Source organism: Oryzias latipes, chromosome 8 (genome assembly GCF_002234675.1).
Source record: "Oryzias latipes chromosome 8, ASM223467v1".
Lineage (NCBI taxonomy): Eukaryota > Metazoa > Chordata > Actinopteri > Beloniformes > Adrianichthyidae > Oryzias > Oryzias latipes.
This window is the reverse complement of record NC_019866.2, coordinates 9,830,849-9,853,965: the sequence shown is the minus strand read 5'-3', so window position 1 is coordinate 9,853,965 and position 23,117 is coordinate 9,830,849. Positions and strand designations below refer to the sequence as shown.

At 40.8% G+C, this 23,117-nt stretch overlaps 2 protein-coding genes across 8 annotated transcripts in view; both read left to right on the top strand.

Moving 5' to 3' along the window:
• LOC101169362 (protein sidekick-2) overlaps positions 1 to 10,430 on the top strand; it is an 81,807-nt gene extending 71,377 nt beyond the window's left edge. Inside the window, exons 38-45 of one of the 6 annotated variants that reach the window (XM_011478129.3) lie at positions 312 to 449; positions 977 to 1,138; positions 1,239 to 1,364; positions 1,450 to 1,614; positions 1,684 to 1,839; positions 3,007 to 3,175; positions 5,434 to 5,563; positions 6,797 to 10,430. In XM_011478129.3, the coding sequence (XP_011476431.1) occupies positions 312 to 449; positions 977 to 1,138; positions 1,239 to 1,364; positions 1,450 to 1,614; positions 1,684 to 1,839; positions 3,007 to 3,175; positions 5,434 to 5,563; positions 6,797 to 7,207 (1,457 nt within the window). In that variant the 3' untranslated portion in view covers positions 7,208 to 10,430. Of the gene's footprint in view, positions 1 to 311; positions 450 to 955; positions 1,139 to 1,238; positions 1,365 to 1,449; positions 1,615 to 1,683; positions 1,840 to 3,006; positions 3,176 to 5,433; positions 5,564 to 6,796 lie in introns of all 6 variants that reach the window. The other 5 variants (XM_011478127.3, XM_011478128.3, XM_011478130.3 and 2 more) reach the window with 5 other exon arrangements.
• A 943-nt stretch (positions 10,431 to 11,373) lies between these two features.
• LOC101167870 (cdc42 effector protein 4) lies at positions 11,374 to 22,792 on the top strand. 2 transcript variants are annotated; one of them, XM_004071398.4, is made up of 2 exons: positions 11,374 to 11,626; positions 20,026 to 22,792. In XM_004071398.4, exon 2 carries the CDS (start codon positions 20,125 to 20,127, stop codon positions 21,160 to 21,162), a length of 1,038 nt encoding a protein of 345 aa, XP_004071446.1. In that variant the 5' UTR covers positions 11,374 to 11,626; positions 20,026 to 20,124; the 3' UTR covers positions 21,163 to 22,792. The 2 variants fall into 2 exon arrangements, with proteins under 2 accessions (XP_004071446.1, XP_011476427.1); XM_011478125.3 differs by lacking the exon at positions 11,374 to 11,626 and adding an exon at positions 18,327 to 19,107.
• The last annotated feature ends 325 nt before the right edge of the window (positions 22,793 to 23,117 follow it).

Below are 23,117 nucleotides of genomic sequence, written 5' to 3'. Positions count from 1 at the left end.
AAATGCTTGAAACAAATCAGTTGTTGTGCTTTGCTATTTGGACAATTTCTTTAATTGTATTAATGTATTGAACAGTTGTTTTCATATTCATATAGAAACCATTACAATCCAAAGTACCAGCTCAATTTCTGAAAATTTTATGTTGAAGGGGGAAATTTTTTTAAATGATAGAATAAGTGCAAACACATTTTTGAGGTTTTGACTTTCTTTCATGGAGGGATGTAATGTGTATTGTATTACTACAGCTAATGGCTCTATTCTGAGAAGGAGTCCATCTGTCATCATTTCTTTTCTTCCTGTCTTGACCCAAGCGCCAAGTGCTCCGAGCTACATCCACTTCAGTGAGCTCACCACCACGTCGGTCAATGTGTCCTGGGGAGAGCCCAAACAGGCCAATGGCATCATCGAAGGCTACCGGCTGGTTTACGAGCCCTGCACTCCAGTAGATGGTGAGAAACCCTGCTTGAAGCGTAACAACTCTTCCGTTTGTTGACATTCCCCGGCTGCCTTTCTCAGACACTGATTTACAACCTCTTGACTATTCTTTTTAATTCATGCTGCTTAAGTTCCCGCTCTAATCTGTTGCAGATGGGTAGAGCCCCTGCAGAAACATATATGGGGAAGCTGATAAACTGAGCTGCAATGCTCTTGTGAGGTTTAACACTGCCTCAATATTCACTGGGAGAAACCCAGTTAATAGCAGGCTTAGTGTTGGTCTCTGACCAGATTTGAAGTAATTGGGAACAGAGTCAAAATTCTGAACTGCTGCTGTGTCTTAACTTCATCCACTAACAGAACAAACCTGCACATCCTCTTTGCTCTGGATGCCTTTCTTGAAAGCTTTTTGTGTACTTTTATGCTTTTTGTGTGTAACATTGTCTGCTGTTGTGCAAAAAGTTTGGCTGTTTGTTGCTTGTACAAAGCAGTATCTAGAGTCTTAGTGTTTCCTGCACAGAATCCTCTCCTCGCACTCCAGGTGTCAGTAAGATAGTGACTGTAGATGTGAAGGGCAGCTCTCCTCTGTGGATGAAGATCAAAGACCTGGCGGATGGTGTCACCTACAACTTTCGCATTAGAGCTAAAACGCTCACTTACGGACCTGAGGTGGAGGCCAACATCACCACCGGGCCTGGAGAAGGTAGGATCATTAGAAATACCTCACAGATGTTCAATCTAAACCAAATAATTCTCTGCTTCTATGACTAATGACCAAAATCCACAATTTGGGGCATTGTAAGGAGCCCCAGGCCCACCAGGAGAGCCCTTTATTTCTCGATATGGTGCTGCCCTTACGCTTCATTGGACAAGTGGTGATCAAGGCCGGGCACCCATCACACGATACGTCATAGAGGCAAGACCTTCTGGTGAGACATGTGTCCTTGAACTTCTCTATACCAATAAGATAAACACACACACTTTTGAAGCAAGTCTTTCCAACTTTAATCTCAGATGAAGGATTATGGGATATTCTCATCAAAGACATTCCCAAAGAGGTGACATCCTACACACTTAATCTGGATATGCTACGTGAAGGAGTCACCTATGACTTCAGAGTAATTGCTGTCAACGATTATGGATACGGTTCTCCAAGCGCCCCCTCTCCCTCTATATCAGGTTAGAATGAAATTAAAATAATGAATCATTTTTGTATAAAGATAAAAAGTGGGCAATAATATTCTTTAGTTGCTGTCTTTTCAGCTCAAAAGGTGTCCCCATTCTATGAGGAGTGGTGGTTCTTGGTTGTTATTGCCCTGGTTGGCCTCATCTTCATCCTTCTTCTGGTTTTCATTCTCATCATCCGAGGCCAGAGTAAAAAGTACACCAAGAAAACAGACGCAGGTAGGAAAATAAATGTGCAAAAGTTACAAAGTCTTCTTCAGGTCTGCTACAACACACAGGGATGCATTAGCACATTTTTGCCCACTATATTAACAATAAACAACCTCCCTACAGTGACTTTCTGCAACAATTTTACTGCTTTTGTATTGATTCTTTTTGATACTTCTCCTCTTAAGTGTTTCCTCTTTTAGACCTTCATTTTAAATGCGTATATTGGAATTAATGAGACCTTTTCACAATGACTAGACATGTTATTGCACTTTAATATCCCTTATGGGAATTATGGGATGTTTTCCAATGCAATTGAAGGAAATACTGCCAAAACCAGGTATTATCCGTGTCTGTTTGGAAAGCTCAGGCTGTTGAGTACACATCTTCCATTTGTACAAGTGTGCAGACAATGGAAATTTAATGATCTTGCATGTGAAGTCTGTTAAATTTAATGGGATGGCAAAGACTTCCCCTCTCTGTCAGGCTGAACTACTAAAAAATGAAAAGAAAGGTTTGGGTAAGTCAAACAAATAATATTGTTGAACTGCAGAAAGAATCGATGGCAGAGTAAATTGCTTGGCAGCAGTTTAACCAGGGTCATTACTTAGACTCTGTAATTATATAACTACAGCACAGGGCTCCAGTAACATGGTGTCAAAGGACCAATTTACAGTCTGACACCACAACACCCCTTTCCTACATCCTCTTACAGAAGGCAGCTTGTTAGGGTTGTTGTTAATTGCCCATGGTCAACAACAAAAGAGAACCTTAAAATCATCTTTTTAAATCATCCAGAACCTTAAAGTGAGCAAACACATCAGTGGGATTTAACTTCAGCTTGACTTCACATATACATTTGCTCAGCTTAGCTTTAGCCTGGTGTCAAACACACACTTGCATTGCTTAACTTTAGCTAATGTCTAGTCATTGTAAAAAGGACTTTGTTACAGAAATATGACTGTTTAAAACCATCTCTGATCTGTTGTATTACAGTGGTGGGGTCAAAAAAGAAACATTATGATTGGCTTCGCCAATGTAACCAACTTTGAATGTTTCTATGACAATCCTCTCCCTCCTTTTGCCCCCCCCCCCCCCCCCCCCCCCCAAAAAAAAAAAGTTTGTTGTTTCAGACTTTTTTGATTCCAAGTCAATCATTAATTCTCATAACTCAAACAGTGTCATCCTCATACCCGTGGTCAGGTAACAGCTCCAACTGCACGGCACTGCCTTTGACCCATGGGGAGATGGTGCGTCTGGATGAAGGTCGCTTCCCAGCCTTGGAGCTCAACAACAGACGGCTTTCTGTTAAAAACTCCTTCTGCCGTAAAAACGGCATCTATACACGGTGAGTTCCCTTCACTGCAATACCTGCTGCTTTGTATTCATTTCCTCCCATCTGTCCCTCAAACACACTATGAATTTCATTTGTTTGCTTCCTCTTTGCATAAAGCATTTTATTTGTGATACTGACAAGAATTGATGATGTTGTATTGTGGTTTGTCAGTCTGGAGAGGGCAAATTGAGGCTTGAGGATTCCGGCTGCTGATTTGAGCCTCTCATCTCATTTATATTCAGTGTTGGGGAACAACACAATACCAGCTGATTAACATTCAAGTGTGTCTGCTTTTGCTCTTTGTCCGTCCATCTCTGCTTTAGACAAAGAGTGCTTATAGGCCAAAGCAGGCTATTTTTCTCTCATGCCTTCAGCCTCGATTGCAAAGCTGTGAGAGCTACCACAACAGAGTGCTGTCACTCTGGCTTTTTAGATAAACACGAGATACCAAGGATTCCAGCTTGAGAAACATAATAAATCTTAGGTAAGATGGTCGTGTTGCTTTCTCACAAAACAAAAAAATAGCTTTTGATTTATTTTGTTAAAAAACATGCACAAAGCAACATAAGCTTGGAGGTCCATTAAAGGGCCAGTTGAGCTGTTATCCTCATTAACCAAGAAGGCCAAGATGGGTATCAAAGGGCTGTAAGTAGGTCCCTTTCTTTGAAGAAGTCAGGTCTTGTTCCACAACATTTGCTAATGAAGTAGGATGAGTGGGAAGGCTCTCTCTGGGATGTTTGAAAGGATGAAGGAATGACGGATCAATTAGACTGATAAGGCAATGGGGAAAATAAACTGCTCTTAAAAAATTCAAAGCTCGAGAAGCATCATCCTTCATCCCAGACACTCACATGGCATCCCTTTTGACTCATCCTTGTTTAAATGTATTGTTTTTTTTCATCCTCTGCAACCTAAAGGAGATGTGTGCTTGTTGTGCCAGCTCTTTCATGGCCGTTGTCATGTTGTGTCTTCTGAGTTAATTCTTGGCTTTCCCAGTGGTTTAGCACCTCCATGTAGTTTATGGTACATGCACGTTTCTTTTTTTTTTCCAGAAATTGACAAGATTGTCTGCTTTATGTCTCAATAATATTACACTTGACATCCCAGGATTTTATGTTTCTCTACCTGTGCACATTCCTTTCCACTTCACATCTTTTAAACATTTATTTTCAGGCCATGAATTCCTTTTTTTATTTTTTTTTTAAAGCTAAAGGGCAAAATTTACCTCTTAACGCTTTATTAACCCAGTCTTAGACTCGGCCCATTGATGTTATTTTGTGGTCTTAAGGTAGAGGTGCTGGTTTGGCAACCTGACCATCAAACACATTTCACAGCACACCACTTGGGCGTGCCGACAGCACCACAGGGGATTGATTGCGTGCTGGCCCAGGCTCCACTCAAAAACTATTTTTACCATAAGTGCCTAGGCACAAATAATACCTACGCCAATACTGTAATCTCATAGTTCAGTGTTTACTCATTTTACCAGCTACAAGATCTTTCACAGTTCTCTGTTAACCCTTTTCTCGAGTTATGGACGCCGGTGCAATGGCATGCCTATGCAGGGTGGGCTAGGAACCAGTGCCCAAGGAACAGCACCAGAGCTAGTTACCAAAGGAGACATCTTTCAGGGCAAGTTGGACTCTAGCATGGCCCAATTGGTGTGCAGCGAGTAAGCCCTCCGATGAGCTTTTATAGCAGTAGCCATTATCTCAGAAGAAGATAAAATAATTGCATGCACAGATGTTTCTCTCTGGTTCACTTCGTGTATTTAATGACTCCTGTCAGAAGAATTTAAAGGTCTTCTTGCTCATAAAACTGCTCAAGGAGCTTAATAACTTGCCTTTTCTGCAAGAATTTGTATCTGCAACTGATTTGTTCTGCAACATTATTTCATAAATGATGGCTTTATTTTACACTCCGTGTATACTGTTTGTGTGTACTTTGATCTTTTAAAAGAAATAAGTATAGTATTATGGTAGTATGACTAAATATTTATTGTAATGTCTCTGATATACTGTATGTTGATAGCTAGAAGGACAATCCTTTTTTGAATTATCACAGACCACATTGTTTACTTACATAAAATCTGTTACATTTACTTTCCACCTAATGTTGTTTTTTCAATTATTCTACCCAACAAAGGTCTTTCACAAACCCAGAATTCATAAGATCTTTTTAGAAATGCAATACCCCTCCGCTGTCAGTTGTCTCAGACTTTAACTCCACTTTTCAAACTCCCTTTGGCTCTTCCTGTCTCTGTTGTTCAGGTCTCCTCCGAGACCCAGCCCCGGAAGTTTGCATTACTCAGATGAAGATGTCAGCACCAAGTATAACGACCTGATCCCTGCAGAAAGCAGCAGTCTGACTGAAAAACCCTCAGAGATATCTGACTCTCAGGTAAGCAGAGATTCTCGCTCGCAGTCTTTCCCCAATCCCCTGTCTGGAATAAGAAATGAACCTTTATTAAAAAAGTAAAGTTCAGCCATTGAACTGAACTAAAGAGATAGTCCTCCAGGGCAAAGTCTGGGCTTTTTCTGAGGAAGAGAAAAGTTTCCTGGCTTTTTTTCTTTCTGGTGTCACTAACACTACACGACCTTTGTGTAGCTTCCTGTTTTTGTCATCACCACTGTTTTAAATAAAGTAAAAATTAAATAGCTGCATAATTATGAGGCAAACTCCTTAGTAATTAATTAGTGATGCTTTAGCCGACTATCTACCTCAGGTGGATCATCTCAAAATTGAATGTAGTAAAGACCACAGCTGATGTGTTGGATCTTTTTCTATCAAGGCCTCTATCCACGCGACACTGTGCTTAATTATTCTCCAAACTAATAAAGTTTTACTCCGATAGTAAATGATTTGTCACAGATTCCAAAAAGTGGAACATTAAGATGGAGGAGGTTTCATAGTGATAGTGGAAACAGGTAGTTGGAAAAGGCAGCACAGTCAATTGTTGCAGATGCTACACATCTGTCTTTTCGCATTTGTAGAGCATCTACCTGAACAATGTACGTGCACAGTCAAAGGATCATTCACAGCTGTTTGAACTCACAGAACTGTCCCTAGAGACAAAAACCTGCTGCTGTTCTTTTCTTCTGCCTGGCCTACCACTGTTTACCTACCGCTTGGCCAGACAAATGGGGCCTTAGCATCTGCTGAGTGGTTGGGTGTCAATGCAGCAGCAGATGACTGATCGGCTGTCAGGCATGCAATTGTGCCAGCTGTATAATTTATCTTTTCTTAAGAATTGCTGTTTTTTTTTAATGGTTGTTTTTTTTCAAAAATGTATTAGAAAGAAGCATAATATAAAATAACACAGAAAATCAGCTACATATGTTAATGTGGTTTCTGTCCAATTCTAGGACACTCTTGTGTACACTTCTGTCTGTGCTCCACGTAGCTATGGGTGAGCTCTGATAGCCTATGACAGATTTTGAATAAATGTGAATATTTTGTTGGTTTTTTTGATAGATTTATAGTTGTGATTTCAAGCTGTGCTATTGTAGTAGATCTAGCCTTGATTGAGTACCATCAACGTGTCGTTTTTCTTAAACTTTAAGTGTCATTTAGAAAAAAAAAGGTTGCTGTTGTCATAACCTAAGAGATTTAAGAATGTTTTCTGGCTCACAGGGCAGCGACAGCGAATATGAGATGGATCAAAGTCGGCAGAAGACCCACTCCTTTGTCAACCACTACATCAGTGACCCCACCTATTACAACTCCTGGCGGAGGCAGCAGAAGGGCGTCTCTCGACCGCCTGCATATGGCTACTCCCAGCCCGAGCCCCTGGTGGAGCAGGAGTCCAGACAGCACCCACCACCCGTACCCCCTCTGCCCCCTCTCCTCCCACAGAGCGCCCCATCTCCACAGCCCCAAGGCCAAGGCCAGGGCACTCTGTTCAGGCCTAAAGGAAGCCGGACTCCTACCCCCTCCCTGCTGTCCTCTGACCCCCCCAGCCAGCACAGCAGCCTCTATCGGCCCCCCAGCAGCCTGGGCTGTGCCGCTCAGGCACCTACCGCGGGCTTCTCCTCCTTTGTTTGACACACATCTCTCTTTCCAATAACAGCTGGACCGTGAGAGCAAGTCTTTAGTTCTGTTGTTGGATGATTTGTATTTGCTCTTCTTTTTTTTTTTTATAAATTATTATTTTTTGTTTCTGTCTTACCGACAGAGTTATGGCTGAATATTTAGCATTTGCTGGCATCATAAATAGCGCTTTCTCCTCTGTGAAGAGTGTACATGTATGACTGTGTTTAGCGCATATGGTTGATCAATCTATGTACTATTTTATGGAAAGACAATCATTTGGAAAAAAAAAGTTTCTTGTGGTGATGCTGCGAACAATTTTTGGAAGGATCAACCATGTAAACAAGGACGAACGAAAAGTTTAAAAAAAAAGAAAACTCTTTTGTTCATCATAAGAGCTTTATGAAAAAAGAAAAAAAAACACTTTAGATCAAACGACGAACTGAAAGTCAGGAACGGACTCTGATTTAAAGAGGCGCCAGCGTTCTGGGCTGCTTTCAACTTTCCCACTCTGCCTACTCATTGTTGGAGCTGCAGTATGTGTTTACTATATGTACCTGTCTCATATTGTTTACCAGATATTTATATCAGTCAGCTTCAAGCTCAACATTTTCCAGAGATCACTAGTGAAGATGTTATGAATCACATTAAACCACCTTTATAGTATTCTGAGAATGTTGATTTTTGTGCTTGTGCTCATGTCAGTAAATATGCAAATTTCATTAGCAGCATGTCTTTGCTTTAATTTCATTCAAATGATGGACCAAATGCACAATTTTTCTTTGATGAAATGCTGTGTGCTCACCTTAAAACCACAAAAATGTTGGGAATTGATGTTCAAGGCATACAAAGAAAGCTTTGTTAGGTCATTGCACAGGACTTGTGAACTTTTAAAAGATGATTTTAGCAACAAAAACCAAAAGAAAAGCTGTACTATTTTTAGTTTTTTTTTTTCTATGTCTAAGTTTATCTACTTTTAACAAACAGTGGAATAAGTTCTCTGTGTTAACTCATCACCAAGGATTGTCATATGTGTCTGTGTTCGGCGTGTTGATTTGCAACAATTATTTATTTCATTTTGAAAGTGTTGTTTGTGCTTGAAGGGAAAATCAATCATGCAGTATTTCATGTTTTTACAACAAGAGTGAGCATCATGTTTATTTACAGAAGCTGAATGAGACCAATGCTGGAGAGGACCTACAAGATAATAGACAAAAAAACGTCAAAGTATATAATAAATGTAAACATGTATACACTTTACAATAAAGGAAACAGTTTGGACCTTTTCACAGCAGCTCCCCAAAAATATATTATTAATTTCCAATAAGTCTTTGTTTCTCATTAGAACATTTCAGAAAAATATTTGAGGGAATTAGTGGTAAAAATTTTTAGAAAATCCATAATCTGAAGTCTGAAAGAATTATAAGAGCATCGCAAAATTTGAATGAACAAAGGTCTTATAAAAAATAAAACCCATATCAGGCAGGCTATGGTTTGACAGAACAATCCTCCGTAGACCTTTTTTGCTTGGTCGAGCAATATGCATTTCTGACACTTGATCCCAGACTGCAGGGATGACCTGGTTTTCCTAGCTTTTGGAATTTAAAAAAAGCCTGATCTGACGCATGCATGCTGAAAATCAGTTGAGTGTTGGGCAGGTGCAGAGATAATCTCCTTATCTCAGGCCAGAAAACATTGATTTTAGTCAAAGCAAAGAGGAACCATGCTGATTGTGTTAAGATGAAGGCAGACGGCTCAAGGAAAAAGGGTGCAATCCTGCAAATGGAATGTCTTTATTTAGGCACTAATGAATGTTGAAAGACGAAGAATGAATGAAGAAGTTGGTGAATTCCCAAAATGATCATGATGTTTAGATTGAAGCAAACACTGGGACTTCTCACTAACAAGATTTATTTCAGTGATTTAAAGGTTCTCTTCTTTTTGTAAAGTATCTGTGCTACATTGCTACAACCCACAAACTCTACAAGCTGAATTTTTACAACTAAGTATAACATTTGCTTTATGGGAATTGTAATAATTGTATGATATTTTTTCACTGTCAGTTACAGTTTGTTTTCTCTGTAAGCCTCAGTTTTTTGTTGCAGTTTTTGGGAAACATGAAGATCTTCAGCTAATTCACATGCAAACACAGAGAAATAGAGGCAGCTTCACATCAACAAATCTGTAACACTTTTACATCTCAGTTCAGCATCTTCTTCTCATGGGATTGATTTAACATGTCCTCATTCTGACTGTCTGTTTTTTTCCTCTTCTTTTTTTTCTTTAGAACACATCAGAGAACATTTGCAGTGCAGCTAACTCGTCTTGACTGGTGACTCTAAAATTAGGGCACAACAGTGATGCATGAGACATACAGAAATCTAAAAATGGCACTTTTAAAACATTTTATTGCAGAAATATGTTTGCCTGAATATATAACTTCATGGTATTATGCTGATAAATTATCTAACCGCAGAAGCATAGTGAAGACAGAGAAGATAAACAAATGTGCTCTTTTGTCCAATGCTGCCCAGTAATGAAGAGGGAAAAACATGATTTTCTGTAAAAAGAAAGCTTTGAGAACATCAAACAGAAAAACTAACAAGTATGTGAAATAATTGGCAGCTAATTAAAACATTTGTGAAGTTTCAGAAAAGTTAGGCAACTATAAAGCAAATTAAATTACTTTAAAAAACAAGCTTATCGAAGAGGTTTCAAGTTTGGAATCTGTGTGATTTTTATATTACCAGAAAAAGTTGTTCCTTCAGTATTTTTTGTACTTTACATTCCCACAAACAATGTTGTCTAATATTGTTATTTTTACCATAAAGTTCATATGTTCAGATTGCATAACAGAGTGGGGCCAGGATCTGCAATTTCCTGCTTCTTACAATTTTAATAACAATTGTATGGGAAGACAGATCATGATCCTCCAAGAACATTCAATATTACTTTGGACTGTATGTCAGCTCCTTGAGAAAAGGGTTGTGCATTTAGGGTACGGGAATGTCAAAAAGAAGATTTTGAAAGTATCTAGAGCCTGAACAAAAGGCCACTGCAGTCAAATTCTCATCATGAAGAGAAATATTCTCCCATCAGCTGGTGGAACGGAGAATCCGGGAACAACGCCAGAGGGAGGAAATGACTTGTGAGTTCCTTGTCAAGCAGTTCATGGAAAAGCAGAGGGGTTGAGGAACCATGTGGATTGAAAGGAGTTGCATGACAAAAAAAAAAAAAAGCTTGTCTGTGACAAACGAAAGAATGATGATTTTCCCTGTAAAACTTTCTTCTTCCTGAAGTTAGGGTGAGAAGTAGAGGGGGTCTCAGCTGCTTCCTGTTCATTTCCATCTCAGAGGGGTTAAAATGAGCTGTCTTTATGGAAATGTTCAACCTGAAATACACAAGATCAAACAAATGCAGGCGTCAGGAAAGCTATTCATGGTTGTCAGACAGTGAGGAATGTGAGGACAGCTCCCTAACAGTAAAATTAACCAATTAAGAAAAAGCTATATGTTTTTTTTTTATTTTAATAAATAGAGGAGGACTTTGTTATATCAAAAATCTATTTTGAAGTCTGTCTCTGCAGCAGCATCAAATTATTGGTTGAAGTCGACAAAATGTGAAAACCTAAATAAAATTATAGTTATTGTGATATGCATTTTATATAGGCATACAGTCAATGCCATATTCGTGTTGTTTTTAGCCTCCCAGTCATTCAAATTTAATTTTTTCAAGTCTGAAATGAATCATTTGTTTAGTTTTCTTCTGGGAACAGTTAAATGCAGACAAGCAGAAATGGTGGGAGAACATTTACCTGAACAAATATATGATGCATTTTACTGTAATCCACAGTGTGATTTGCTTCAGTTTTGTGAATATATGGTAATTCAGTTTAGACATTTATGAGGGTTTTTTTGTTTTTGAGATTTCCCAAGACTCTCCCAAATTTAGAGCAGAATACTCTGAGATTTGAAATCATCTCCTTTAATATCCTTCACTCGGTTTAAAAGGATGGAAAAAGTAGAACTCTTATCATTAATTTTTCTTCTTGCTTTTGTGAATTAAAGTAAATGAGGCCGGCTGTTCGCTGGAGAAACGTGGGTTTCCGCCCCTCTCTCGCTGCTGAGAGCGGCCCCACGCTGGCAGCCTGCGTCTTTAAGGAGCCACGCAAAGAGGGCGTGTCCAGCGTCTCTACGGCAGGAATCATTGTAGTGGGTTCTGTCGCCTTGCAGCAGACGCTCCGCGTGTGAGGATGCCCTGACATCCTTTGCAGTATTTCTTCAAACAGAATAAACTACAGAAATCCTGATCTGACATCGCTCCTAAAGCGCAAACCCGCGCGCATCACGCCGTCCTTGGTTCCATGAACGCACCCCGCCACAGACCTGCTGGGGGCCTGCAAGTGGGTGCAGCCCTTTATGGATGGGATGCTCGGTGAGTATGCGTGTTTTAATGTTCGTTCTTTTAATTCAGCTCCATGATGAACACGGTTGCTTTTGTTCCTGCACGTATTCTGGCCTCATCCAGCTACGCGCGGCGCTTCAGTTCCGTGCGCGCGGCCGCTGCTGGTCAGCTGGTATTGTTCTCCTGCCACTGACCCACCCAGACTGTTGGTTTGGTTCAACTTCCATTTAGCTTCAGCTAATGTTGTTTATCAACAACCTCTCTGTTTAAAAAAGGCGTTTTGTTCCTAATATATTTTGGTTTATTTTGAATAAATGAACACATTTGTAGGTTAAGTGGGGGGATTTCTGAGCTGTAACTGATAAGAATGAGGCCTAACATCCCTGTAGGGTCACTTGCTTATCTGCGTGTTCAACAAAAAGACTTTTAAAACTTCAAAAAAAAAAAAAGAAGCTAGAGTTGGTAGAAAAATAGGAAACCATTTATCTGCATGTGCTGTTTGTCCAGTTCATCACCCCTTTTATCCCAGAGACAGTGGACTTTGAGTTTGAGCTTCAAGCCCTAAAGCTTAGTTTCCATGGTTTTTATTGATAACTCTTTATAAAAAAAAAGATTTAGGACTCCTTGATCTTTATATTTGAGTCATATTTAGATGTTAATGTGACATGTGACCCACCTTAACCTTAGTTTTGTGAGCTAACAGACTATGGTGCCTGGTTAGATTGGGGGGAATTAGGTTGATGACACAGCAAACAAGCAAACGTCATCTCTCAGATGAATGTGTCCTTGGCTTAACATGTTTACTCTTTCCCACATAAGTACCCCTGAAATTCCTTTTAGATGAAAAGAGGTGACAAAATATTAACCAGCCCCTCTCTGGTTCAGCTCTGTGGTTTTATATTTGCACACATGGTATGCAAATCTGCAAGTTTCCTTTCCTCTTTGTGGTGCTGGACTTTGCGCCTGTCTCTTAACTTTTTTGGTCACATGCAAATAGTAGCTGATGAATCAACTCATCTATTTAAAAAAAATGGAAAATGTGAATGCATTTCCGCTATCGTTTGGAGACAGCGGTGGAGTAAAACGTTGTGGTCACAGAGTGTGTGGTCGTGCAACATTGTTGAACTATTGTCCAGAGTTTGTGCTCATTTGAGGCAATCTGTGTGTCCTGCCCAGCCCCTTCACATTCCAGGAAATGCCAATATAAACTTTTTTTCCCCCCTTCAGAATGTAATGTAGAATTTTGGTTCCACGTCAGTCTTTAATGCGTTCGTATAGTTTAACTCTGGAATTATTACATAAAGATAAAATATAAAACTTTAAGTCACATTTTGGGTATTTTACTTTTGTATGACTAAAATCAACAGATCTTTTTGTCGAAGCCCTTCTTTAAAAAAATCTTTCTTGGTGCATTTTAGGATTTTTATGCTTTTGTGGTCTATTGTGACCTTTGGCTTCCTTTCTTTGGTCTCATTAGTTTTGGTGCTTTGTGACCTTTGAGTGTTTATAAAGCAGACCAGATGCCTATTATCTCCTGCTGTTCTGTTTTTCTGTTATATGTATTTCTTGCATTTTAATTGGTTTATACTATAGATGGATAAAAGATGGTCATGTGACCCACTAGTTAGTATTTGGCCCATTTAAAGGTGGTCTTTAATCTTTGTGGTCATCATTTTTGACCAAGCACATCATCAAACCTCTTTTTTTTTTCCAGAGACGTCAACATTTCAAGATGTGTGCTTCTATTTTTTATTTATATTATTTGGTAGAAGTGACCGACAGTTTTTAGAGCTTAGTGACCTGTTAGAAAATGGGTCACTTCCCAGTTTTAGCACAGTTTTGATCTAAAATTTTGGTAAAATTATAAAGTTAAAAAAATTCAAGCATCATAATTATCTTAGATTTTAATCTACCAACAAATGTGGGGGAGAAAATGGATTTTAGCCAAAGTATAGATGTTTATTTCTGTTAAGAAAATGACGAGCACATAGCGAGTCGATGGCTCAGTTGGCTGGGTGCAGCGGCGGTAATCAACTTCATCCTTTGTCAAGACCCTTTACACAGTTGCCTAACTAGCCACAAGGGGACCTGGGTCTGGTTCTCCCTGTGCTGGTCCCAAGCCCAGGTAAAATACTGGGTTGTGTCATGAAGGCATCTAATGTAAAAATCTCTTCCAAGCCAAATGTGCAGATCAGTGAAAGCTGATTCACTGTGGTGACACCCTGAAGTGATGCGCCGAAAGATGAACAACAAGAGGACTAGCGCAGGCTTAACTTTGTATCGCGCCACCTTGCAGTCACATGGGGAACTGCATTGGCTCCAGGTACTTTGTTTCAAACCAGCCTCAAGGAGTTGGAAATCATTTCTACATCAGGACTTTCCAGTCTAGACTGGAGTTTGCTACCCTGGATAGCTCCTTTCGGATGCTAACTGTTGAGCTTTTCTTTTTTTTTTTTTCAAGGAATCAAAGCAAGAATAATGCACAATACAATCAGCAGTTATACATTCGTACAGAGACTTATCAACCTTAGGATAATTAGACATTTTCCTCTGAAGATGCTAGAAAAGTCTAAACCTTCCAGCTGGTAATTGCATGACATGTGTCATATAACCTTCAGTTGTTTGTCCTGGGATTTTTTGCCGCTAAAGAAGCTTCTCTGGCATCAGAGGCTCAGCTGTGAGTCTGATTAGATGACCTCCCTGATAATTATCTTTTCAGGAATCCAGCTGCTTAACCAAATAAAATTACATTCTCCTCTTTCAGGCTAGAGGCTTTATATACCCTTTCTCTTATCTACTTTTCATATGTTTGTATTCATTAAAAAAAAGTTATGTTATCTGGAGCTGCCTATTTTGCTTTACACTTTCTTGCCTTGTAATTATGACACTCTGAAATCTTGAGAGTCCAGAGTCCCATAATTGCCCTACATTCCTCCCATTGAGGAGCATGGGGTTTTTCCTCTAGAGTCTTTCAAAATGAGCCGTTGCTTCTCATCGGCGGTGCTTTGGAGGCGCTGCAGACACCTGGGTCTGAGCTCAGAGCTGTCATCATCTGCTGTGAGTCAGCTGCCCTCCTGTAGAGAAGATCCGGATGTGTTCATCTCCTCTAACAATTACCTGAAGGTGAGGCCCTCCATGTGCTGATGCTACATGAAGAGTGGCTGTTAAGCACAGTGTCAGCACTGGCTCCCATCCTTCTACATTATTAAAATTGTGTGTTGATGGAGACAGGGCCAGTGTTTGTTTGGACAGGCCTTCTGTATTACAGTTTGGTGGAGTGGGCCCTTGTTTACATTGGAAACGGTCAGGAAGGGCAGGCTGAGAAGATTTCCGGAGAGATGGAGAGGGTTTGTAGCATCATATTTTTCCACCTCTGCCCGTCCTGTGTACTTGCCAAAATGTTTCTCAGCTAAAACTGGTGTGTCTGGGATTATGTGCCGTCAGCCATAAGCATTAGTGTTAATCCTGTTCATTTTAGTCATATCCTTGCAGTGTACATCTACTGCACGCTGTTTCTAACACCTCAGAACAGACAGTGGTTATTTGACCCCTGGTGGAGGCTGAAGTTGCAAGACTGGAAGAGTTAGGTGGTACTTCCAGGGTTTATTTTTTTGCTGAATCTGATAAATTCTACTAATCTTAAACCCATTGGTTTTTAATGGCTTGCTCATTTCCCAGTTAATGTTGGTTGAACCATGGAGGCAGAATGTTTTGTAGTTATTAGAGTCGGCAATAATGTCGGAATGCAATTTATCGTCGAGAGCACAAAAGCATAGCAGAGCCATAAAAGTGATGTTTATCTGTCTGATTGAACGTGGAGAATGTGTCGCATTCTTGGACGTGATGAATGGGAATTCAGAACTGTCGTACCCCGTTTGTGTCTGCAGTGAAAGCTGCCGGCTGACAGACAGAGACGCAGACATCTGGACGTGTCATTCCTCTCAGGTGTTGGAGGTCAGCAGGACAGTGTCTGTTTTCTTCCATGGATCCTTTTTATGTAGACTCTCCTGAAAGCTTACAACCGTCTGCCATTTTCTTCCTGCAGCCCATCTGTCTGTTCTCTTTCTGGGATTAAAAAGAAACTTTCAAAACCTTTTTTCAGAGAGTCACAATGATCCTGAAAGTTTTTGCAGCTAAAGTGCTGTATATACTTTTTCTTTTATTTGGCTAATGCTCTGGAATCTTCTTCTAACTTAGAAAAATTCACAACTCTGAACTCCAGAATATTGCAAATGTTGAAAAATATAAAATTTAGAAGTGATTTTTGCTGTTATTCCCTTCTACTTTAAAAATTGCATTATTGTTATCTTCCTACAACTTTTTCTCCAAAACAGTACAAAAAAAGACTATCCTAAATTCAATTCCTTCGCTCTAAAGTTTGTAATTATTTCCTAGTAGTTTAATAATATCATTGATAAATTTTATAGGCGTTTAAACTTAATTTTTATTTTTTATGAGTGTTTTTTCTGCTCATTCTTTTTTATATTAAAGTGTCCTATAAAAGTATTTTGTTTGTTTTTTGGTACATTTGACTTGCTGAGTTCTAATGTTTTCTATGGAATCTTGTTTCTGTGCCTGCATAGTTTTTCTCAAGAGGTCTAATTTGCTGACAGAGTCCAGAGACCTTCAGGACAGTCTCTGCACTTCAGTTCAGTGATGAACAGCACCATGTCTGGGCTCTACACCCAAAAACACAAAGCAAAATCAGTAAAGGGACATTCCTCCAACTATTGGGGAAAATGAACAGGATATTCTGGCAGTTTAGTTAAAAACTGCTGCTTTTTATTTTCACGACCACCTTTCCTGTTAGGGGGCAGATGCAGATCTCCTTCCAGAACAAGCTGGAATCGGTTCAGAATAACAATAATTTCTCTTTTTAATACACAAGAAGAACAAGGGGCTTTTTTCATGCTTACGTTTTCTGCACAAACGCATCAAGAAGAGCACAATATAAAGTGGAAAGTTTGGATGAAATTACATACAAGTCCAGCCTACCTGATTTGATCTAACATCCCATCTCTTCTTAGGATATTTTGAAAGGTTTTCAGTTATATATTGTGGATCATTATGAGTGGAACATGTAAATATAGATCAGCTAGACTTTAATTCTTCTCTAACATCCCCAAAAGGACAATTTAAACATCAACTAAGCTCCTTTTTCTTGTAAGCAAGAGGACTTTCTTTCAGAGTTCTCATTAGAGTGGCATGCTGTATTTCTCTCCAGAGGATGTCATCTGCTTGATGTCTGTTGCTCCCTTTTTGTGTGATTGAGAGATAATGTCATTTCCGTTGTTTTTCCCGTGGCTGCTCCTTCCTAAATGAGACATTTGGGCTCGCCAATGCAGTTGCGCGTTAGATACCATCAACCAGAAACCATTTGTCTTCTTAATTACTGGAGCATGTGTACAAAATATGTGTGCAAACCTATTGCAGAGACACAGTATAATTCTCCCCAATGGAAAAAAAGTAAGTAAATGAGCTTTGACTCAGAAACGGGATGTTTGCAAACAGCTTGATTATCGGTCAAATTCAAAAAAGAGGTGGGAAGTTTTTCCTTCCAGTTCTTCCCGATACATTCAAGTGTAACCTCCCAGTTCTGGATGGGTCATGTGGTGTCTCCATCCAGGTCAGTGGCTTCGAATGATGCGTAAAGATCCGGAGCCTCCTCTGTAGAAACGGCTTCCAGACCGTAGACTTCAAATGAGATGAATTAAACTCAAAGAAGATGAGACATAATTCCTGTCTTAGGGATGAGGGATCCCTCGAGGAATTGTATTGAGTGGCCTGCTTAGAGAGTATTGACGAGGAGTGCAAAGATGAGAGGTTTTCCAGGCAGACAGTGTCTCTCTGATCTGGAGTTGTGGTCATGCATAAAAATCTTAGTCTTGTGATGAAGTATTAGATGAGCTATAAAACTTAGTGGATTCATGTTAACTACAGGAGCATTTAAGACTTAAGCCTGCGCCCACTGTTTGTTCTGCCTGTGATGTTAACAAATCACTGCAGCATCACTTTGTTTGCTTTTGATCTACTTTTACTTCTGCAGTCAGGAAGAATCAATCCATTTAAATTAGCTTGGAAACAGTTTTTCTCTGCTCTTTTCCGAGGATGTGCAATTGTTTTCCTCTTAAGTGTCGTATAGGCACTAAAGGCAAGACGTAGTCTTCAAAAGAAGGTTGAAGAAGCAAATATATTTAATATGTGAAGCACAAACAGAGCAAATATTACATTTCTTGGGAAATTGAATGAAATGCAATTTCAGGAGGTAGAGAGCGCTTGCAGCAGTTGGAAATCCTTCATAGTTTTCTGTTGTTTACAACTCGGCACGAGCGTGCACGTCTGCCACTGGTGCCTTTCCTCCACGGTGGAGACGCACGCCGATCAAAGCCAGGTCAGTCAACCTTGTAATCTGCGCTTATCTTTCAGAGAGCTCAAGCCCTGCGTTTGCCTCTGACCGACACCGCTGCCAAAACTGAAGGGTTGCAGATGTGGCCTCACTCCTCCCCTCTCTGCCCCTCGCTCTGACCAAGCGAAGGTCTGAGCATGCGTGTGTTTAGAAAGCCCCCCCACCCTTCCTTTAGTGATGGGACTTAATGGTTCCCACGCTCACTACTGTCCTCTTGTATTTTTGTTTTCTACAACCATGCTTGCTTTAAAGATGGCCACCCCCGTTGTTCTGTCTTAATAAGTGAACTGAAAAGCTTCATTAGATGCCTTTTTTTTTTTTTTTTTAGCTTGATCCCGGTCTGAGGGCAAAATAAATGCAAGCTTTCAGCGTCCTCACTCTTTTTGATCTGTTACTGTTTTCACTGCTTCTGCCACCCAAGAGAAACTAATCCAAAATTTGTTTTCTTTTTCCCTTCCTGGGTGTGAATATTTTCCCACCAATATTTCCATATACCGCTTCAGAGAAGGCTGCTTCAATAATAAACGTTTTGGGCAAAAAGGAAAAAAAAATAGACCATGTTTGTTTGCTTTCATGGGGCCTTTGGGAGTTCATGGAAAAAACTTTAATATCCAGCGAGATCTCAGTTAAAAACCTTTCACAGGCTTCTTTTATGTGCATCTTTTTTGCAACCTCAGAGGTATAATGAACAATTTCTGGCAGAGAAAAAGAAATTAGACGTCCAAAATTGAATGAATGAAAGATCGTAATGAGTCCTGACGCATTGTGCAGCCACTGACAGGAAATGATGTTGTTCGCTTGCAAGAGGCCGTTACTATAGTAACTGAAGCAGGTGTGCTTATTAACCGGAAGAGGAGTAGAGGTTGATCTGGCAGAGAAAAGAACAAGGTCAGAGCTCTACAAAGCCTGCCACAATAAACGGCTGAAATCTCCCAGCGACAGCTTTGCCAAAAACAACTTCTGACTTGAATATCTTCTAAAAGCTCGCCTGCGAGAAACTCGGTGCAAAGCTGCTGACTGTTTTTAGCCTCTTCCTCTGTCAGAGTGAGTAAACATAGGCGGAGGGAATGCGCAAGACGGAGAAGGGCTCCGTTAAGACGGCAAGGTAAGCATTTCCTGTGGCCTGTGCGCCGTAAAGAGTTTCCACCCTGGAGTGAGAGCTGCATGTGTTTTTGATGAGTCTGTAGAAACTGCATTTCATCTTTCAGACCACCGTGACAGCGCTTCTTTTCATGTGTGTTTTATGTCGGGATGGAGAGCTAATGAGACGCCCCGCTCCTTGTCCTTCAGCACCACCTGAAGAGGAGGAAGCAGGGGTGTCTGGCTGACGGCCTGTGGGGAGTTTTTCTCTGTTGGGGGTTTTTAATAATGTAGTTGCACCTTTTTTTTGTTTTTGTTTGCTCCAAGCTGCCACTCAAAACTGTGAGAAGTAGAACCTTTTGAAGCAGTCTGCTGTATAATTTTGATAAGAGGAAGTCCTGCAAATTCAAAATCGAGAAAATCCTACACAATAATTTTAGGGGTTAAAAACAACTATGTCAATACATTTGGGAAAATATTGGGGACATTTTTGAAAGCCCAAAGTTGAACCAATACTCACGACCATGAGTGTTTGTGGGCATCTGTCTAACTTTTCATCATTAGATGAAGAGGTTTTGGCCTGTTGATCTGATGTGCATTCAAAGTCACCCAAAAAGGTCCATTCAGTCGTCTCAAGTTCACGTTGGTCTGTGGTTTGTTTTCTGCTCTGCCTTTTGCTGCTTCAATTCCACTCCTGTGGTTTTCTCCCATCTTTTGAGTACATTTAGAAGTCGCTTCAAATACGCTGAAACCCACTGCTTATCAATTTAAAGCTTTTTAATTGGTAGCTACAGAAATTAGTGGAACATTTTAAATTCTTGGAAAATGTGTTTTAGCACTTAAATGACAAAATAGATTAAAGGTTATGGATGGATTTCGAAGTTACTTCTTTTTTCTTGTCCTTGTTGATTTGGTTTGATTCATTTATGCTTTCTTTTTCCAGGTTCTGGGTCTGAGTGGAGTTGAGGATTCTGCTATCCTGTCTGACATTCTGGTGCCTTAAAGTGTCATTGAGCAAAACCCAAACACTTGGTCTGCCATCATGCCGATCCTTAAGCAGCTAGTAGCATCTTCCTCCCAGACGAAGCGCCGCTCACGCATGGATCTGACACGAGAGATGATCAGCGCCCCTCTAGGCGATTTTCGCCACACCATGCACGTCGGCCGCAGTGGTGATGCCTTCGGGGACACTTCTTTTCTCAGCAGCCGCTCTGGAGAACCCTCCCCTGAGACCTCATCCTTCCCTCGGTCACCTCGGCCTGGACTTCTGTCGCGCACCTTCAGAAGCAGCAAGCGTTCCCAGTCAGTCAACAGAGTGGACCAACATGGGGATGGCAGCCTGATGGTCCCCGGAGGCTCGCCCACGTTTGTTAAAAACGCCATGTCTCTGCCTTTCCTCAACAATGAGGATAGAAGCGACAGCATGGGGGCTAAGAGTTTGTCTTCAAGTCCATTTAAGCAGCATGAACTGCAAGGAGAAAGTGGGGCCGCTGCTGCAGCACATTTCCTCGAGCTGCAGGAAAAAAGCTTCGGGGAACTGACTGAGCTACCAGAATATCCCATACCGTACGGAGGTGGAATGAAGCACGCAGAGTCAGTGATGTCCTTCCATGTTGACCTGGGCCCCTCAATGCTGAATGATATCCTGGGTGTGATGGAGAAAGAAGATGATGATCTTGGCTATGAGGAGGGAAAGAGCAGCGAGGGCCGGGCTTCACCACCCGTCAGTGCCAACGGGGACAAAGAGGACGTTTTAAAGGAAAGGGAACATGTAGACGGGGAGGAAGAGATGGAGGAGGAGGATGGTGAGGTGCGGCATGAAGCCTCTCTCCTCTCAGCCGTCTCTCTTGATTTTAGGCCAGAGGACGAGGGGCCGTACACCCCTGAGATACGTCCCAAACACTTGCAGCACCTAGACAGCTGCTCCATGTCAAGTTCTGGTTCTGCCGCAATGGATGACAAACCCAACAGCCACAATTATACAGGAGATACAGATAGCGCCACTTTCAGTGCTCCGCCCGAAGAGGAAAGCAATTTCTCCTCTTTCTTGGAAGATGAAGAGGATGAAATCCGTGTATGAGAGTCCTGAGCCACAAACACAGAACTAAAGTTGTAGATTTTTTTTTTTATCTTAATGGCAAACTAACACCAATACTGTGGAAATAAAAAGGTGTTTGCACAGGACAAAGCAAGCATGACTCTCCTTCAGGCAAATCGAGCTTCTCCCTTGGCCTTACCCCTCAGCCGTGTTTGCCTGTCAACCCGTCTCTCCTTTTGAACACTAAGGTGACTGAACAGAATGCTAGCAGATGGGCAAAGGGAGTTGGGATTATAGAGGATCTTTGCTAGGAAGACCACTTTTCTCATCTGAAACCCAGCTCTCTGATTTGACGCTTGTGGGTTTCTCCTTTGGTTGGACGTGCTGAGAGAAAGAGCAGCGAGGGGACATCATGCGGCCTGAGCCGAACAGAAGGCTTCTGTCACAACAGGATCAGTGGTGGGTGTCCTGTCACAATAAAGCGAGCTGTGTTTGTGGCTGCAGAGTGAGAGCGGGCATCAGGCCTCTTTCATCAGCAAATATTATAGCAGAGCTGCAGATCTGTGAGACTTTGTTCCTTTATTGTCGCGTCTGTAACTCAGGGTCTCTGTGATGCCGCTCAAAGGCAGCCTTCTCCCACTCTATGCCTAGACCACAAAGCCTGAAACTCTCCTGTTACTCATATAAAAGTTGAGTTTTGATTCAAAAAATTAATCAAAAACAGTATTATGACTGTCCAGCAAGCTTTTCTTTCCTGCATCCTTGTTTTAACATGTTTCTTTCTGAAGCTATTGGCATGAACAGACTTGTTCCTTCTTCTCATCCGTAGTATAACTGAAACTTCAGATGAGTATGGCAACCACATCCTTCCTTGTTCTGATACATCCGAGCAACTGCAGAGGTGCAACCAAACTTGATTTTCATCTCTAAACTGAACTGTTATTTATGCATCGGTTCCACCACTACATGCAAGTAGGGTTTCAAGGTTGACCGGCGAGTGTTTCAGCACTCGCAAGTAAACCAAACACTACTAGTATTTCTTTTTGTTGACGGTTTATGTGTGTCTGGAATGGGTGTGCTTTGTTTTTATTGTCAGAAAAAAAGATTTGCCTAATTTCTGCTTAAAGACTGACCAAGAAAACAGGACATAGGCAGTAGCAGGTGCAAAAGGCGTTAGGAAAATCTTGACTTTTTTTTTCTTATTTTTTCTTTGCTAGTTGCACAGTCATTGCAGCCCAGCTCTGCCTCTTGCGTCATTAAAGCCATGAGGCTGAGGCTTACTTGTGCTGATTGATTTCACTGCCTTAACTGAAACTGACAGATGTGCCAAATTATCATTTTTGAGCCAAAAATAATTTCAGCGCTGCGACTCGCTTGGGAGAGGGAGCCTGACGGAGATGTTATTTCGTTTGTGCAGGTAATGGGTTTGAACATAGTTTTAGATTCAGAGTCGCGGGTTAAAGTCATCAAAATAAATGTTCTGAAGTGAAAAATCCCGTTGGAAGAGGAGAAAATGAGTCTGCAAAGCTGGATGTGCATCACTTACACACTACACATTTCAGTGAAGACATTTCAGAGGTTTGTTTTGTGTGAATGAGTTTTTTGTGATATGCTTTATTTCTTTCTGTACTCGAGATAACCTATATTTTTCAATAAAAGAGAACCACGATTACCTGTTGTGTCTTTCTCCTGTCATTTATTTTTTTTTTTTATTTAGGGGGTGAACATCAGCTGATGATGCTGTGTATAAGGTGATTCACAGTCAGCAGCTTTAACAAGTGAGTCCTTGAGTACCGCCTCCGTTTCCTGTCACTATTCTTTGGGTCTCCCTGAAGAGGAAGGAAGGAAGTAATAGAGGCCGGAGCACACCACGTCTCTGAAGTGCAGAAGCCGAAAATGATCCGATGACCCATAAGTTTAAAAGTAAAAAGTAAATAAAAGCCCTGTCTAGATGCATCTGAGGTTTAAGTTGACAAACATGGCTGACAGGTAATTTT